The 18,320-nt window shown below is 43.0% G+C and overlaps 1 protein-coding gene across 1 annotated transcript in view; it reads right to left on the bottom strand.

Moving 5' to 3' along the window:
- galt (galactose-1-phosphate uridylyltransferase) overlaps positions 1–18,320 on the bottom strand; it is a 144,167-nt gene that overhangs the window by 100,809 nt on the left and 25,038 nt on the right. Inside the window, exon 4 of the mRNA XM_084191512.1 lies at positions 2,255–2,384. Within this exon, the coding sequence (XP_084047638.1) occupies positions 2,255–2,384 (130 nt within the window). The remainder of the gene's footprint in view (positions 1–2,254; positions 2,385–18,320) is intronic.

Here is an 18,320-nt window from a genome sequence, read left to right as displayed (position 1 = left end):
TGAGAACAACATTGTTTGAATGTGGAATGAGAGTGGTATAATGGTATAAATGAGTCGCACTCTGAAGTTTGAATGATGAGGTATAGAGGTGGGTATGATGAGGTATAGAGGTGGGTATGATGAGGTATAGAGGTGTGAATGATGAGGTATAGAGGTGTGAATGATGAGGTATAGAGGTGGGTATGATGAGGTATAGAGGTGTGAATGATGAGGTATAGAGGTGTGAATGATGAGGTATAGAGGTGGGTATGATGAGGTATAGAGGTGTGAATGATGAGGTATAGAGGTGTGAATGATGAGGTATAGAGGTGGGTATGATGAGGTATAGAGGTGTGAATGATGAGGTATAGAGGTGTGAATGATGAGGTATAGAGGTGTGAATGATGAGGTATAGAGGTGGGTATGATGAGGTATAGAGGTGTGAATGATGAGGTATAGAGGTGTGAATGATGAGGTATAGAGGTGGGTATGATGAGGTATAGAGGTGTGAATGATGAGGTATAGAGGTGTGAATGATGAGGTATAGAGGTGTGAATGATGAGGTATATAGGTGTGAATGATGAGGTATAGAGGATGATGATTTTATATAAGTTTGGATAATAAGCTTTTCATATAATGATATATTGGGGTTTGTACAACACTGCCTGTCATAGAATAATGTAAGATCAGTGAATAAGTGACCAGTCTATAGGATTCTGGGAGGAGTCTATGGCTGAAGGGCAGGGTCTAGGTAGTTAGAGTTGTTGTTCCGCTGGGACTAGATTATGATAAACTGATTAGAAATAATACAACTTAAAGGGCACATAAAGTACATTTCTGGAAGTTTCTACTGCCAGAGTTCTAATTACACACATATAAATTCAGATAAGAAATGTACTGAAAAAACCCAATGTAAACCTGGTACACAAAATGTTTGAAATGTTTAAAATATTGTTAAATAATATCTGAGGTAAAGGAGAAGGAAATGGAAAGAGACACTCACTTAAATGGGGTTGAATGACCTCTGACCTCTGACCTTTGTTCTGACTTTCTGGCAAGGCTTGATCACCCTCGCTCGAAAGCTTGAGACATTGTGTGAGATTTATATGTAGTATTTAAACACTAATAATTAGGAAGACATTTATAACTTAGCAATAGGCTTATGTATGATTCAAACCATGACAAGGACAGAGAAAGACAACTAGCCCTGAATGAGGGACAGTCGCTAGTCAATTTTACTATTCCTTGAATTACTTAATGGGATAAGTTAAGGTGTTATCAAGGGTTATCAGTCTAATTTGATTTGTTATTTTGATGTAACCGACATTGTTGCTTTGTTTTTTGGGGCCTTAATTCTGGCACTAATGAGTTATCGCATGCACACTAACAGAATAACGCATCTAACACCGCTTGAATGCTTACGGGTCGACCCATACCAGTGCCGGTACTTAAGGGACCATATGAGGGTCCGCCTTTAGAGCAAATGGAACGGGAATTAGAAGGGTATATCAGGCAACTAACTGTCATACATGAGGTTATATACCAACAGCAGAGAAGCAGAGTTCTGAAACCAGAGGCGAATCCACCACGACCAGTGGTCCCGGGGGAGAAGGTCTACATCAGAGTCTTCAGAAGGAAGTGGAACGAACAGAGACATGAGGGACCCTACACCTTCATCCAGGCTACACCAACTGCTGTAAGGGTCGAGGGGAGTTCGACCTGGTATCATCTAAACCACTGCACCAGAGTACCGCATGGAAACCGACGACCGAGAGAAGAGGAAGCTGAGGGTGCCGAGACCCTAGTGACGGAAGAGGGTCCCGAGCCAAAGGGACCCAACGCCGGCCCGGAGTAGTGGCCCAGAAGTAGCTGATCATTGTAGATGGAGTCCTGAGCGAAAGGGACCAACGCCGGCCCGGAGTAGTGGCCCAGAAGCTGATGGTCATTATCGGAAGAAAGCCCTGCTTGGCCTTCACAACAATGAGGACCATTTGACTGCCCTACAAGGACCAGCAACAGCTGAAGCACACTGAACTTGGAGATATTAATCTCTCAGACTTATATCCTGTTCCATATTACTTCAGTGATGATAATGACTCTAGATATTATTATTTATTATATATTTGATTTTTAATAAGTATAGTGATAATTTTCAACAACAGTATCAAAGTAGGAGTGCTGATCTCAGATCAGTTCTCCCTTTAAATCATAATGAATAAGAATATATGGACAGGGGGGACCTGATTCTAGATCAGCACTCCAACAGGCACCTTACCTGGACCCAGGGGTAGGTGGAACCTAGATCCACCATCAGTTCCGCCCACTTGTCAATCACTTTGATGATGTCAGGAAGCGTCATGAGAGGCAGGGTGACGTCAGACCAGGGGTGGAAGCACATCACCTTGCTGACAGACAAACAACAACAAACAACAACACATCAGCTTGCTGACAAACAACAATAGTAAACAATGACACAGAGGCTCAGAATAAATTAGAGGAAAAACAAAAAGAAATGGAGAAACTTATTCAAGAAAGATCAAGTGCAATATATTATAAAAATAAAGCAAACTGGATGGAATATGGGGAAAAATGCACAAAATGCTACCAAAAATAATATAATGAAATTGGTTACAATTGACGGAGTCACCCATGATTCACCTAATGATATTTTGAAGGAAGAAACAAAGTATTTTAAGCATATGTTTTCTTTTCAGTCGCCTCCATCTCCTCTAACTGAAGCTAATTGTAGATATTTTTTTCCTATTGATAATGTCAAATTAACAGCCACACAGAAAGACTCATGTGAAGGTGAAATTACAGAGGAGGAACTTCTGGATGCAATTAAAGACTTTAAGTCCGGGAAAACTCCAGGGTTGGATGGCATACCAATCGAGGTATACCAAACCTTTTTTGATATACTAAGAGGACCGTTATTAGCATGTTTTAACCACTCCTATGTAAATGGTAGATTATCTGACACTCAAGAAGAAGGTCTGATCTCATTATTACTGAAACAGGATACAAGTGGAAAATATAAAGATCCAGTCCATTTACAAAATTGGAGGCCCCTTACACTTCAGTGTTGTGATGCAAAAATCCTAGCAAAATGTATAGCGCATAGAATTAAAAAGGTATTGTCGGATATTATTCATTCTAATCAGACAGGTTTTTTACATGGAAGATACATTGGAGATAATATAAGGCAAGTACTGGAAACAATAGAACACTATGGAAAATCTGGGAAACCAGGCCTGCTATTCATAGATATTGATAAAGTACGACTGGGGTTTATATATAAATGCCTGGAGCATTTCAATTTTGGAGAATCTCTTATAAAATGGGTCAAAATCATGTATAGTAACCCTAGGTGTAAAATAGTAAATAATGGCTATTTCTCAGAACGTTTTAAACTGTCAAGAGGAGTGAAACAAGGTTGTCCACTATCGGCATATCTATTTATTGTGGCCATCGAGATGTTAGCTATTAAAATCAGATCCAATAATAATATCAGAGGATTAGAAATCCAGGGCTTAAAAACAAAGGTGTCATTGTATGCTGATGATTCATGTTTCCTTTTAAATCCACAACTAGAATCCCTCCACAGCCTCATAGAGGATCTAGATACATTTTCTAATCTCTCTGGATTGCAACCAAATTATGACAAATGTACTATATTACGTATTGGATCACAAAAAACAAAACAAAATTACATTACCATGTAGTTTACCAATAAAATGGTCTGATGGTGATGTGGATATACTCGGAATACATATCCCAAAGGAAATAAATGATCTCACTTCAATGCATTTTAATAGAAAGTTAGCAAAAATAGATAAGATATTGCTACCATGGAAAGGTAAATACCTGTCAATTTGTGGAAAAATCACCCTGATTAACTCTTTAGTATTATCCCAGTTTACCTATTTGCTTATGGTCTTGCCTACGCCTAGCCAACAGTTTTTTAAATTATATGAGAAAAACATATTCAATTTGATTTGGAATGGCAAGCCAGACAAAATTAAAAGGGCCTATTTATATAATGAAAATGAATTCGGAGGACAGAAATTATTAAATATTAAAGCATTAGACCTATCACTATAAGCTTCAGTCATACAAAAGTTATACTTAAATCCGAACTGGTTCTCAAGCAAATTAGTAAGATTGTCTCACCCAATGTTCAAGAATGGCCTTTTTCCCTTTATTCAGATTACAACCGCTAATTTTCAGTTATTTGAAAAGGAAATCATCTCCCAAATATCACTATTTCTAAAACAAGCCATAGAAAGATGGTTGCAATTTCAATTTAATCCTCCAGAAACGACAGAACAAATAATGCAACAAATATTGTGGTTAAATTCAAATATACTAATTGACAAAAAAAAACTTTCTTTTTTGACAAAATTTTAAAAAAAGGTATAATCTTCGTAAATGATATCATCGGTAGGACTGGTGGAGTTATGTCGCACAAGCAGCTAACAAAAACATATGGAAATGTCTGCTCTACCCAAAATTACAACCAAATAATTGCAGCCTTACCGCAAAAATGGAAGAGGAAAGTGGAAGGGGGAGAAAGTAAGGAACTTGTCTGTCGGCCTTGCATTAAAGAACATAATTGGTTAAGGAAAACTGTGATAAATAAAAAAAAGTATATCAGTCTCATTTAAGGACCAAAGGATTGACAGCCGTCCCATATAGATTGCAAAATAGTTGGGAAGAGATTTTTGACGTACCGATCCCATGGCATAGTGTTTATGAACTGACGCGCAAAACAACACCGGATTCAAAAATTTGAATCTTTCAATTTAAATTATTATATAAAATCCTTGCTACCAATAGAATGTTATTTATATGGGGGATACAATCTTCCCAGCTCTGCAGATTTTGCTGTGAAGAGACAGAATCATTAGATCATTTGTTTTGGTTCTGTCCATTTGTAGCTTGTTTTTGGACACAGGTCCAGGAATGGCAAAAGGATTGCAATATTTACCTGGAGCTAACCTTGCAGATAGCATTACTGGGTGATCTGAAAAGTCATAGTCAATCAATCAATAATATAATAATACTTTTAGCAAAAACATTTTTTTTTAAATTCACAATCTGTAGAAGCAATGAGAAAACATCACAGTACAGTTGAAATATATATGGCAAATAGAAATCCTATATAGATGGTGTTAAGAGATAGATGGGAGGTGTTGAATGGAGTTGAAGGATGGGACTAATAACAACTAACAACAAATAATAACAAAGATAGCTAATAATGTAAGCATACTGTGTCCATAATAAGTATATAGGTTGTATGTTGGGAGCTTTTGGGAAAGAGCACAGTTAGAAAGATATGGCATATAGAAGCAAACCGGATGGACATAATGAAAATGATCGGAGAGGTTGAGAGTAGAAGAAGTTCAGGAGCAAAAACAAATAAAATATAATTATTGTAAAATTAACTGTGTCCATAAGGTGTAGATTTGGGGTGTCAAACTCATTTCAGCTCAGGGGCCACATGGAGGAAAATATATTCCCAAGTGGGCCGGACCGGTAAAATCATGGTATATATATAACTTAAAAACAACAACTTCAGATTGTTTTCTTTGTTTTAATACTATCAACATAAAACATAAAACTGGAGCCTGAGGACAGTGTGTCCAAAATAGTACAAGCACAACATCACTATTAATCATAAAACACCTCAAGTTTATTTGAAAATTCTAAAGAAAAAGAACACACAAACACACAATGCCTCAGTGATTCACAGAACTGTTTCACAGATCACAGAACTATATCAGGGTGTCATTTCTCAGGCAGAAATGTAGATACAAATAATGAAATCCTGTTCCCCAAACAATAATAATAATAATAATAATATGCCATTTAGCAGACGCTTTTATCCAAAGCGACTTACAGTCATGCGTGCATACATTTTTGTGTATGGGTGGTCCCGGGGATCGAACCCACTACCTTGGCGTTACAAGCGCCGTGCTCTACCAGCTGAGCTACAGAGGACCACAATAAACAAGTGCAAGAACCACAGAGTCAAGAATAGGTTAAATATACAAATAAAATAAAATCAATTAAAAACAATAGCACATCAACATAAAAACATATAAACATAAAGCTGGAGCCTGAGGACAGTGTGTCCAAAAGCACAACATCACTATTAATTATAAAACACCTCAAGTTATTTGAAATTCTGAGGACAAACAACACACAAACACACAATGCCTCAGTGATTCACAGAAGTATATCACAGATCACAGAACAATATCAGGGTGTCTCATGCAGCACTTTAAGTGGGATTGCATAGTTTATTTGACTCCTGATACCTGGCATCTTTTAGCTTTCACCAGCGCATCAATATCAGGCGTCACAACCTGAGTGGCAGCCAACTTCAGGATGTGATTCAAGTGCTTGTGCGTGAGCCTTGAGCGCAGCTTTGTTTTATTTATGCTCATTACAGAGAACTTGCTCACAAAGATATGTGGTTCCAAACATGCACAACCGTTTTGCAGCGAGGGCTGTCAAGTTGGGGTAATCTGGCAAGAGATTCTGATAAAATGTGTCCAAGCCAGCAGCGGCAAATTTGCCCTTCAAATCCGAGTCACACTGCAAGTCTATTATTTCAAGTTGGATGCTGACGGGCAGATCAGAGGGATTCACGGTGAATGGCGAACAAAAAGTCTTTCTCCAGTTCACCAAAAATCTGAAAGCGTTGCTCAAACTCCCTTAACAGTCCCGTTATTTTATCTTTGAACCGCTTCATGTCTGCCACATGTTGGGTCGCGCACACATTTTTCAGACAGGGGAAGTGAGCTGCATCACCACCGGCGAGTTGCGTCTCCCACAATGACAGCTTCAACTTGAAAGAACGTATGCTGTCATAATACTGCGTGGCAACTTTGTTGCGCCCTTGCAGCTGTTTGTTCAAGTTATTCAGGTGCTCTGTAACATCCACCATAAATGCAAGGTCCTGCATCCATTCTGCGGAATGAAATTCTAACACTGGTTTGCCCTTTTCTTCCATGAACTGTTCAATTTCTTCTCGTAAATCAAAGAAACGCCTCAGCACAGCACCTCGGCTTAACCATCTTACCTCAGTGTGGTATGGCAGGCCATAGATGTGGTCTTTCTCTCTGAGAAGGCTGTCAAACTGACGGTGATTCAGGCTTCTGGATCGGATGAAATTAACAGTTTGGATGACCACCTTCATGACGTTATCCATCTTTAATGACTTGCAACACAAAGCCTCCTGGTGCAAAATACAGTAAAAGGTCAAAAAATCACGTCCTCCATTTGCAGATTGCACTTTCTCTCTGAACTTTGTCACAACGCCTGCTTTTTTCCCGATCATTGAGGGCGCACCATCTGTAGCCAGGCTGACAGCGCCACTCCGACCCTGTCCAGCGCGCCGACGAGTGCAGTGAAAATATCAGCTGCTGTCGTTGTATCTGTCATCGGCACCAACTCCACAAACTCCTCGGTGACGGTCAATGTGTCATCAACTCCGCGAATTAAAATGGCCAGTTGTGCAACATCTGTAATGTCCGTGCTTTCATCAATTGCAACCGAAAACGCAATAAATGACTTTACTTTTTGCTTGAACTGGCTGTCCAAATCCACTGAAAGATCGGAAATCCTGTCTGCAACTGTGTTTCTTGTCAGGCTGATATTTGCAAAAGCCTGGTGCTTTTCAGGGCACACAATCTCTGCTACCTTCATCATGCATGTTTTTACAAATTCACCCTCACTAAATGGTTTTGAAGCCACTGCGATTTCATTAGCAATGAGGTAGCTAGCTTTCACTGCAGCGTCACTGATGTCTCGGCTGTGAGTAAACACAGACTGCTGTTTCTTCAGACCCAGTTCATTCTTCAGAACAGTTCATTCACCTTCTCTCTTCTCCGCTGTCCTTGAAAGTTGTCATATTTGTCGGCATGAATAGTGGCGACGAAGGTTATATTCTTTCAGCACTGCAACATACAGCTTTCCCATTCAATTCCGTGAATAAATAGAAGGATGACAATTTTTCTTGGAACACTCTGCGTCCACTTTTCTCTTTTTTGACAGAGACATATTGGGGCAATGAGGGTGCCAAAGCACATAATGTTAAAAGTAGAAGCCGTAATAAATATCGCGGGCAAAACAAAGTAGCTCATCCGGACTGGCTGCACTTGCTTGACCTATTTGCTCTGCCATGGTATAAACAGTTTGCTTGCTTAACACAATTGCTATTGCGCCATCCAGTGGACACAATTGGAACAGCAGTTTATTTTATTGAAAAATTGCAGCTTATTTTTATACTTTACAAAATCATCTCGCGGGCCGGATTAAACCCGTTTGCGGGCCTGATCCGGCCCGTGGGCCGGACGTTTGACACCCCTGGTGTAGATAGTAAGTATAAGCTGGAAGTAGAGGCCTAAGCATTGTTGTTCACTAATTTAGTCCAAGTAGAGAAAGGATGGCGGGGTTGAAAAGTAATAAAGGGGAGTATATATATAAAAAACATGGAGAGACAATTACATTAATGGAAGTTACAATCTATCTGCAATATTAGGCTGATCTACCCGCCCCACCCACCCCACCACAAAAAAAAAAAAAAAAAAAAAAAAAAAAAAAATGACATCAACTTGTAGACAAACAACAACAACAATAAACACCACATCGCCTCCTATGGTTAGAGATGACCCTAACCCTAACCCTAACCCTAACCCTCCTATGGTTAGAGATGACCCTAACCCTAACCCTAACCCTCCTATGGTTAGAGATGACCCTAACCCTAACCCTAACCCTCCTATGGTTAGAGATGACCCTAACCCTAACCCTAACCCTCCTATGGTTAGAGATGACCCTAACCCTAACCCTAACCCTCCTATGGTTAGAGATGACCCTAACCCTAACCCTCCTATGGTTAGAGATGACCCTAACCCTAACCCTAACCCTCCTATGGTTAGAGATGACCCTAACCCTAACCCTAACCCTCCTATGGTTAGAGATGACCCTAACCCTAACCCTAACCCTCCTATGGTTAGAGATGACCCTAACCCTAACCCTAACCCTAACCCTCCTATGGTTAGATATTACCCTAACCCTAACCCTAACCCTAACCCACCAGCATAATACCAGAGGCAGAGACTAATATTCACTGTTTGAACTATAATAGTCTATCTGGTTAGAAGACATTTTCAAATACTGGTGCGTACAAACTAGTGTTAATTTTCAGCAAACTTAACATGTGTAAATATTTGTATGAACATAACAAGAATCAACAACTCAGACAAACTGAACAAGTTCCACAGACATGTGACTAACATAAATTTAATAATGTATCCTTGAACAAAGGGGGGGTCAAAATCAAAAGTAACAGTCAGTATCTGGTGTGGCCACCAGCTGCATTAAGTACTGCAGTGCATCTCTTCCTCATGGACTGCACCAGATTTGCCAGTTCTTGCTGTGAGATGTTACCCCACTCTTCCACCAAGGCACCTGCAAGTTCCCAGACATTTCTGGGAGGAATGGCCCTAGCCCTCCCCCTCCGATCCAACAGGTCCCAGACGTGCTCAATGGGATTGAGATCCGGGCTCTTTGCTGGCCATGGTAGAACACTGACATTCCTGTCTTGCAGGAAATCACTCACAGAACGAGCAGTATGGCTGGTGGCATTGTCATGCTGGAGGGTCATGTCAGGATGAGCCTGCAGGAAGGGTACCACACAGCGTTGAGATTGCCTGCAATGACAACAAGCTCAGTCCAATGATGCTGTGACACACCGCCCCAGACCATGACGGACCCTCCACCTCCAAATCGATCCCGCTCCAGAGTACAGGCCTCGGTGTAACGCTCATTCCTTCGACGATAAACGTGAATTCGACCATCACCCCTGGTGAGACAAAACCGCGACTCGTCAGTGAAGAGCACTTTTTGCCTGTCCTGTCTGGTCCAGCGACGGTGGGTTCGTGCCCATAGGCGACGTTGTTGCCGGTGATGTAAGGCAGGTCCTCACCAGACAACAGGCCTACAAGCCCTTAGTCCAGCCTCTCTCAGCCTATTGCGGACAGTCGGAGCACTGATGGAGGGATTGTGCGTTCCTGGTGTAACTCAGGCAGTTGTTGTTGCCATCCTGTACCTGTCCCGCAGGTGTGATGTTCGGATGTACTGATCCTGTGCTGGTGTTGTTACACGTGGTCTGCCACTGCGAGGACGATCAGCTGTCCGTCCTGTCTCCCTGTAGTGTTGTCTTAGGCTTCTCACAGTACGAACATTGCAATTTATTGCCCTGGCCACATCTGCAGTCCTCATGCCTCCTTGCAGCATGCCTAAGGCATGTTCACGCAGATGAGCAGGGACCCTGGGCATCTTTCTTTTGGTGTTTTTCAGAGTCAGTAGAAAGGCCTCTTTAGTGTCCTAAGTTTTCATAACTGTGACCTTAATTGCCTACCGTCTGTAAGCTGTTAGTGTCTTAACGACCGTTCCACAGGTGCATGTTCATTAATTGTTTATGGTTCATTGAACAAGCATGGGAAACAGCGTTTAACCCTTTACAATAAAGATCTGTGAAGTTATTTGGATTTTTACTAATTATCTTTGAAAGACAGGGTCCTAAAAAAGGGACATTCTTTTTTTGCTGAGTTTATATATACACTCAGTGTACAAAACATCAGGAACCTTTTCCTAATATTGGGTTGCACCCCCTTTTGCCTCAATTTGGGTTAGGGGCAATGACTCTACAAGGTGTCGAATGCGTTCCACAGGGATGCTGGCCCATGTTGACTCCAATGATTCCCACAGTTGTGTCAAGTTGGCTGGATGTCAGTCTATGTCATGTAAAGAGCAGGTGTTCCTAATGTTCTGTGCATTCAGTGTATCTATTTTGTTAACTAAGAATTCAAATCACTCAACCGTACTGACAAACAACAACAAAAAGAAACAACAAACAATATCACAGTGTTAAGATCAAGATCACAGTGTTAAGATCAAGATCACAGTGTTAAGATCAAGATCACAGTGTTAAGATCAAGATCACAGTGTTAAGATCAAGATCACAGTGTTAAGATCAAGATCACAGTGAGACTTTCTGCTGAACTGAAAACCCACAGGGCTGTGATATTAGCACTGATAACCCAATCCCATCCCTACCTAACCCAACCATCCTCCTCTTTACTGTCATCACCTATAGATAACCCAATCCCATCCCATCCCTACCCAACCCAACCACCCTCCTCTCTACTGTCATCACCTATAGATAACCCAATCCCATCCCTACCTAACCCAACCATCATCCTCTCTACTGTCATCACCTATAGATAACCCAATCCCATCCCTACCTAACCCAACCCAACCACCCTCCTCTCTACTGTCATCACCTATAGATAACCCAATCCCATCCCTACCTAACCCAACCACCCTCCTCTTTACTGTCATCACCTATAGATAACCCAATCCCATCCCTACCTAACCCAACCACCCTCCTCTTTACTGTCATCACCTATAGATAACCCAATCCCATCCCTACCTAACCCAACCCAACCACCCTCCTCTCTACTGTCATCACCTATAGATAACCCAATCCCATCCCTACCTAACCCAACCACCCTCCTCTCTACTGTCATCCCCTATAGATAACCCAATCCCATCCCTACCCCAACACAACCACCCTCCTCTCTACTGTCATCACCTATAGATAACCCAATCCCATCCCTACCTAACCCAACCACCCTCCTCTTTACTGTCATCACCTATAGATAACCCAATCCCATCCCTACCTAACCCAACCCAACCACCCTCCTCTTTACTGTCATCACCTATAGATAACCCAATCCCATCCCTACCTAACCCAACCCAACCACCCTCCTCTCTACTGTCATCACCTATAGATAACCCAATCCCATCCCTACCCCAACACAACCACCCTCCTCTCTACTGTCATCACCTATAGATAACCCAATCCCATCCCTACCTAACCCAACCCAACCACCCTCCTCTCTACTGTCATCACCTATAGATAACCCAATCCCATCCCTACCTAACCCAACCACCCTCCTCTTTACTGTCATCACCTATAGATAACCCAATCCCATCCCTACCTAACCCAACCCAACCACCCTCCTCTCTACTGTCATCACCTATAGATAACCCAATCCCATCCCTACCTAACCCAACCAAACCACCCTCCTCAACTATAGATAACCCAATCCCATCCCTACCTAACCCAACCCAACCACCCTCCTCTCTACTGTCATCACCTATAGATAACCCAATCCCATCCCTACCTAACCCAACCACCCTCCTCTCTACTGTCATCACCTATAGATAACCCAATCCCATCCCTACCCCAACACAACCACCCTCCTCTTTACTGTCATCACCTATAGATAACCCAATCCCATCCCTACCTAACCCAACCCAACCATCCTCCTCTCTACTGTCATCACCTATAGATAACCCAATCCCATCCCTACCTAACCCAACCCAACCACCCTCCTCTTTACTGTCATCACCTATAGATAACCCAATCCCATCCCTACCTAACCCAACCACCCTCCTCTCTACTGTCATCACCTATAGATAACCCAATCCCATCCCTACCTAACCCAACCCAACCCCCCTCCTCTCTACTGTCATCACCTATAGATAACCCAATCCCATCCCTACCTAACCCAACCCAACCACCCTCCTCTTTACTGTCATCACCTATAGATAACCCAATCCCATCCCTACCTAACCCAACCCCCCTCCTCTCTACTGTCATCACCTATAGATAACCCAATCCCATCCCTACCCCAACACAACCACCCTCCTCTCTACTGTCATCAACTATAGATAACCCAATCCCATCCCTACCCCAACACAACCACCCTCCTCTCTACTGTCATCACCTATAGATAACCCAATCCCATCCCTACCCCAACACAACCACCCTCCTCTCTACTGTCATCACCTATAGATAACCCAATCCCATCCCTACCTAACCCAACCCAACCACCCTCCTCTCTACTGTCATCACCTATAGATAACCCAATCCCATCCCTACCTAACCCAACCCAACCACCCTCCTCTCTACTGTCATCACCTATAGATAACCCAATCCCATCCCTACCTAATCCAACCCCCCTCCTCTTTACTGTCATCACCTATAGATAACCCAATCCCATCCCTACCTAACCCAACACAACCACCCTCCTCTCTACTGTCATCACCTATAGATAACCCAATCCCATCCCTACCCCAACACAACCACCCTCCTCTCTACTGTCATCACCTATAGATAACCCAATCCCATCCCTACCTAACCAACCACCCTCCTCAACTATAGATAACCCAATCCCATCCCTACCTAACCCAACCACCCTCCTCTTTACTGTCATCACCTATAGATAACCCAATCCCATCCCTACCTAACCCAACCACCCTCCTCTCTACTGTCATCACCTATAGATAACCCAATCCCATCCCTACCTAACCCAACCACCCTCCTCTTTACTGTCATCACCTATAGATAACCCAATCCCATCCCTACCTAACCCAACCACCCTCCTCTTTACTGTCATCACCTATAGATAACCCAATCCCATCCCTACCCAACCCAACCACCCTCCTCTTTACTGTCATCACCTATAGATAACCCAATCCCATCCCTACCCCAACACAACCACCCTACTCTCTACTGTCATCACCTATAGATAACCCAATCCCATCCCTACCTAACCGAACCACCCTCCTCTTTACTGTCATCACCTATAGATAACCCAATCCCATCCCTACCCCAACACAACCATCCTCCTCTCTACTGTCATTGATGGTAATTGTTCTGTAAACTATTAGATAAACAAAGTTAATTACACACATGACAAACAAGGAGTCATAATTAAACATTGGTACATTGCTGTTGCTAGGCAAGAACTTAGTGAATTCCTCTCACTAGGTTTGTATGTGAGTGTCAAATGGGCATCTGCCCTGTCATTGGGTCAAATTCTACAGTTGTCTTATGTTATCTGTGACTGGAACCAGACTATGACCCTGTGGCTCTCCTTGGGCAGATCCCTGGAGCGAACCAGACTATGACCCTGTGGCTCTCCTTGGGCAGATCCCTGGAGCGAACCAGACTATGACCCTGTGGCTCTCCTTGGGCAGATCCCTGGAGCGAACCAGACTATGACCCTGTGGCTCTCCTTGGGCAGATCCCTGGAGCGAACCAAGGTTGAACCCTGTGGCTCTCCTTAGGCAGATCCCTGGAGCGAGCCAGGGTTGAACCCTGTGGCTCTCCTTGGGCAGATCCCTGGAGCGAGCCAGGGTTGGAGCCTGTGGCTCTCCTTAGGCAGATCCCTGGAGCGAACCAGGGTTGAACCCTGTGGCTCTCCTTAGGCAGATCCCTGGAGCGAACCAGGGTTGGAGCCTGTGGCTCTCCTTAGGCAGATCCCTGGAGCGAACCAGGGTTGAACAGAGTTCAGGCTAAACCCATTGTCTCTCCTTGGCTATCTTCGTGATTGATTACAGCATGATGAGGTGGGGTTTGTGTATGTTTGAAATAATAAGTGTGGGCCTGTCATGTCCAACAATCAATCTTCAGGTCAAGCCCGGGAGAGCTGGGGTTGAACACAGTTTAAACTAAACATTAGTGTTTTTGCAAGATAAGGGCTTGATTGATTGTATTACTATTGATTCTGAATGGAATAAAAGTCAAATTGAGCCGCTTTCAAAGACTAAGGGAGTGGGCGGAGTGGTAGAGAGAGGGAAACTAGAATGGTGGTAGGGAAACCAAGAGGGAGGGGCTTTAAGCTAGGATGTGTGTGAATATGACTATATAGACGGAGAGCCAAGGGAGAGAGGGGAGGTGCTCTGAAGACCATCACGGCTTTGTCCATTGTAATAAAGTCAATCTTGATTCTACAAAAACTCTTGAAGAACTTTGATTTTTAATAAAGTATAGTGATAATTTTATAGATAACCCAATTTCATCCCTACCTAACCCTAACACCCTCATCTTCAACTATAGATAACCCAATCTGGCCTGACCTCTATTCATTTTACATGATTCCCTGTGTGGTATGTTATCAAATCAATATTTTATCTTCAACAGATTCAGAAGCGTGTTATTAATTCATCATTCCTTTTTTAAAGAACCTGTAGAACTTAATGTTTCTCCCAGGAGTCAAATGGAGATGAACTGGTTTGAATAAATCTCTCTAGAGCCTCAGACAGGGTTCTGCTGTCGTTGTTCAGCTAGTGTCTTCCCCTCCTCCTCCTCTTCCTCCTCTTCCCCTCCTCCTCCTCCTCCTCCTCTTCCCCCTCTTTCCCCTCCTCCTCCTCCTCCTCCTCCCCTCCTCCTCTTCCCCTCCTCTTCCCCCTCTTCCGCCTCTCCTCCTCCTCCTCCTTTCCTCCTCTTCCCCCTCTCCTCCTCCTCTTCCCCTCCTCCTCCTCTTCCTCTTCCCCCTCTCTTCTCCACCTCCCCTCCCCTCCACCCCTCCTCCTCCTCTCCACCCCTCCTCCTCCTCTTCCCCTCCTCCTCCTCCTATATATACAGTGTGTGTAAAAGTAGTAAGTTATGGAGGTAAGGCAATAAATAGGCTATAGTGCAAAATAATTACAATTTAGTATTAACACTGGATTGATAGATGTGCAAGAGATGATGTGCAAATAGAGATACTGGGGTGCAAATGAGCAAAATAAATAACAATATAGGGATGAGGTAGTTGGGTGGGCTAATTTCAGATGGGCTGTGTACAGGTGCAGTGATCGGTAAGGTGCTCTGACAACTGATGCTTAAAGTTATTGAAGGAGATAAGAGTCTCCAGCTTCAGAGATTTTTGCAATTCGTTCCAGTCATTAGCAGCAGAGAACTGGAAGGAATGGCGACCAAAGGAGGTGTTGGCTTTGGGGATGACCAGTGAAATATACCTGCTGGAGCGCAGACTACGGGTGGGTGTTGCTATGGTGACCAATGAGCTAAAATAAGGCAGAGATTTGCCTAGCAGTGATTTATAGATGGCCTGGAGCCAGTGGGTTTGACGACGCACATGTAGTGAGGACCAGCCAACAAGAGCGTACAGGTCACAATGGTGGGTAGTATATGGGGCTTTGGTGACAAAACGGATGGCACTGTGATAGACTACATCCAATTTGCTGAGTAGAGTGTTGGAGGCTATTTTGTAAATGACATCGCCGAAGTCAAGGATCGGTAGAATAGTCAGTTTTACGAGGGCATGTTTGGCAGGATGAGTGAAGGAGGCTGTTGCGAAATAGGAAGCCGATTCTAGATTTAACTTTGGATTGGAGATGCTTAATGTGAGTCTGGAAGGAGAGTTTACGGTCTAACCAGACACCTAGGTATTTGTAGTTGTCCACATATTCTAAGTCAGACCCGCCGAGAGTAGTGATTCTAGTCGGGCGGGCGGGTGCAAGCAGCGTTTGATTGAAGAGCATGCATTTAGTTTTAGTAGCATTTAAGAGCAGTTGTAGGCTACTGAAGGAGTGTTGTATGGCATTGAAGCTCGTTTGTAGGTTTGTTAACACAGTGTCCAATGAAGGGCCAGATGTATACAAAATGGTATCGTCTGCATAGAGGTGGAGCTGAGAGTCACCAGCAGCAAGAGCGACATCATTGATATACACAGAGAAGAGTCGGCCCGAGATTTGAACCCTGTGGCACCCCCAAAGAGACTGCTAGAGGTCCAGACAACAGGCCCTCCGATTTGACACATTGAACTCTATCTGAGAAGTAGTTGGTGAACCAGGCGAGGCAGTCATTAGAGAAACCAAGGCTATTTAGTCTGCCAATAAGAATGCGGTGATTGACAGAGTCGATATCATGAAGACCAATGCACCAAGCCAGAACATACCATAACCTGACCTACTGCCTTCCTGTCATAACATGACCTACTGCCTTCCTGTCATAACATGACCTACTGCCTTCCTGTCATAACATGACCTACTGCCTTCCTGTCATAACATAACCTACTGCCTTCCTATCATAACATAACCTACTTCCTTCCTGTCATAACATAACCTACTGCCTTCCTGTCATAACATAACCTACTGCCATCCTGTCATAACATAACCTACTGCCTTCCTGTCATAACATAACCTACTGCCTTCCTGTCATAACATGACCTACTGCCTTCCTGTCATAACATGACCTTCTGCCTTCCTGTCATAACATAACCTACTGCCTTCCTGTCATAACATAACCTACTGCCTTCCTGTCATAACATAACCTACTGCCTTCCTGTCATAACATAACCTACTGCCTTCCTGTCATAACATAACCTACTGCCTTCCTGTCATAACATACCATAACCTACTGCCTTCCTGTCATAACATGACCTACTGCCTTCCTGTCATAACATAACCTACTGCCTTCCTGTCATAACATAACCTACTGCCTTCCTGTCATACCATAACCTACTGCCTTCCTGTCATAACATAACCTACTGCCTTCCTGTCATAACATAACCTACTGCCTTCCTGTCATAACATAACCTACTGCCTTCCTGTCATAACATAACCTACTGCCTTCCTGTCATAACATAACCTACTGCCTTCCTGTCATAACATAACCTACTGCCTTCCTGTCATAACATACCATAACCTACTGCCTTCCTGTCATAACATGACCTACTGCCTTCCTGTCATAACATAACCTACTGCCTTCCTGTCATAACATAACCTACTGCCTTCCTGTCATAACATAACCTATTGCCTTCCTGTCATAACATAACCTACTGCCTTCCTGTCATAACATAACCTACTGCCTTCCTGTCATAACATAACCTACTGCCTTCCTGTCATAACATAACCTACTGCCTTCCTGTCATAACACAACCTACTGCCTTCCTGTCATAACATACCATAACCTACTGCCTTCCTGTCATAACATGACCTACTGCCTTCCTGTCATAACATAACCTACTGCCTTCCTGTCATAAAATACCATAATATTTTTTGATTTGATTTGAACATAACCTACTGCTTTCCTGTCATAACATACAGTTGAAGTCGGAAGTTTACATACACTTAGGTTGGAGTCATTAAAACTCATTTTTCAACCACTCCACAAATGTCTTGTTAACAAACTATAGTTTTGGCAAGTCAGTTAGGACATCTACTTTGTGCATGACACAAGTAATTTTTACAACAATTGTTTACAGACATATTATTTCACTTATAATTAATTGTATCACAATTCCAGTGGGTCAGAAGTTTACATACACTAAGTGGACTGTGCCTTTAAACTGGACTGTGCCTTTCATGGCTTTAGAAGATTCTGATAGGCTAATTGACATAATTTGAATCAATTGGAGGTGTACCTGTGGATGTATTTCAAGGCCTACCTTCAAACTCAGTGCCCTTTGCTT

The sequence above is a fragment of the Coregonus lavaretus genome (genome assembly GCF_964263955.1).
Source record: "Coregonus lavaretus genome assembly, contig: HAP1_SCAFFOLD_567, whole genome shotgun sequence".
Taxonomy (NCBI): domain Eukaryota; kingdom Metazoa; phylum Chordata; class Actinopteri; order Salmoniformes; family Salmonidae; genus Coregonus; species Coregonus lavaretus.
This window is presented reverse-complemented; position numbering and strand designations above follow the sequence as displayed.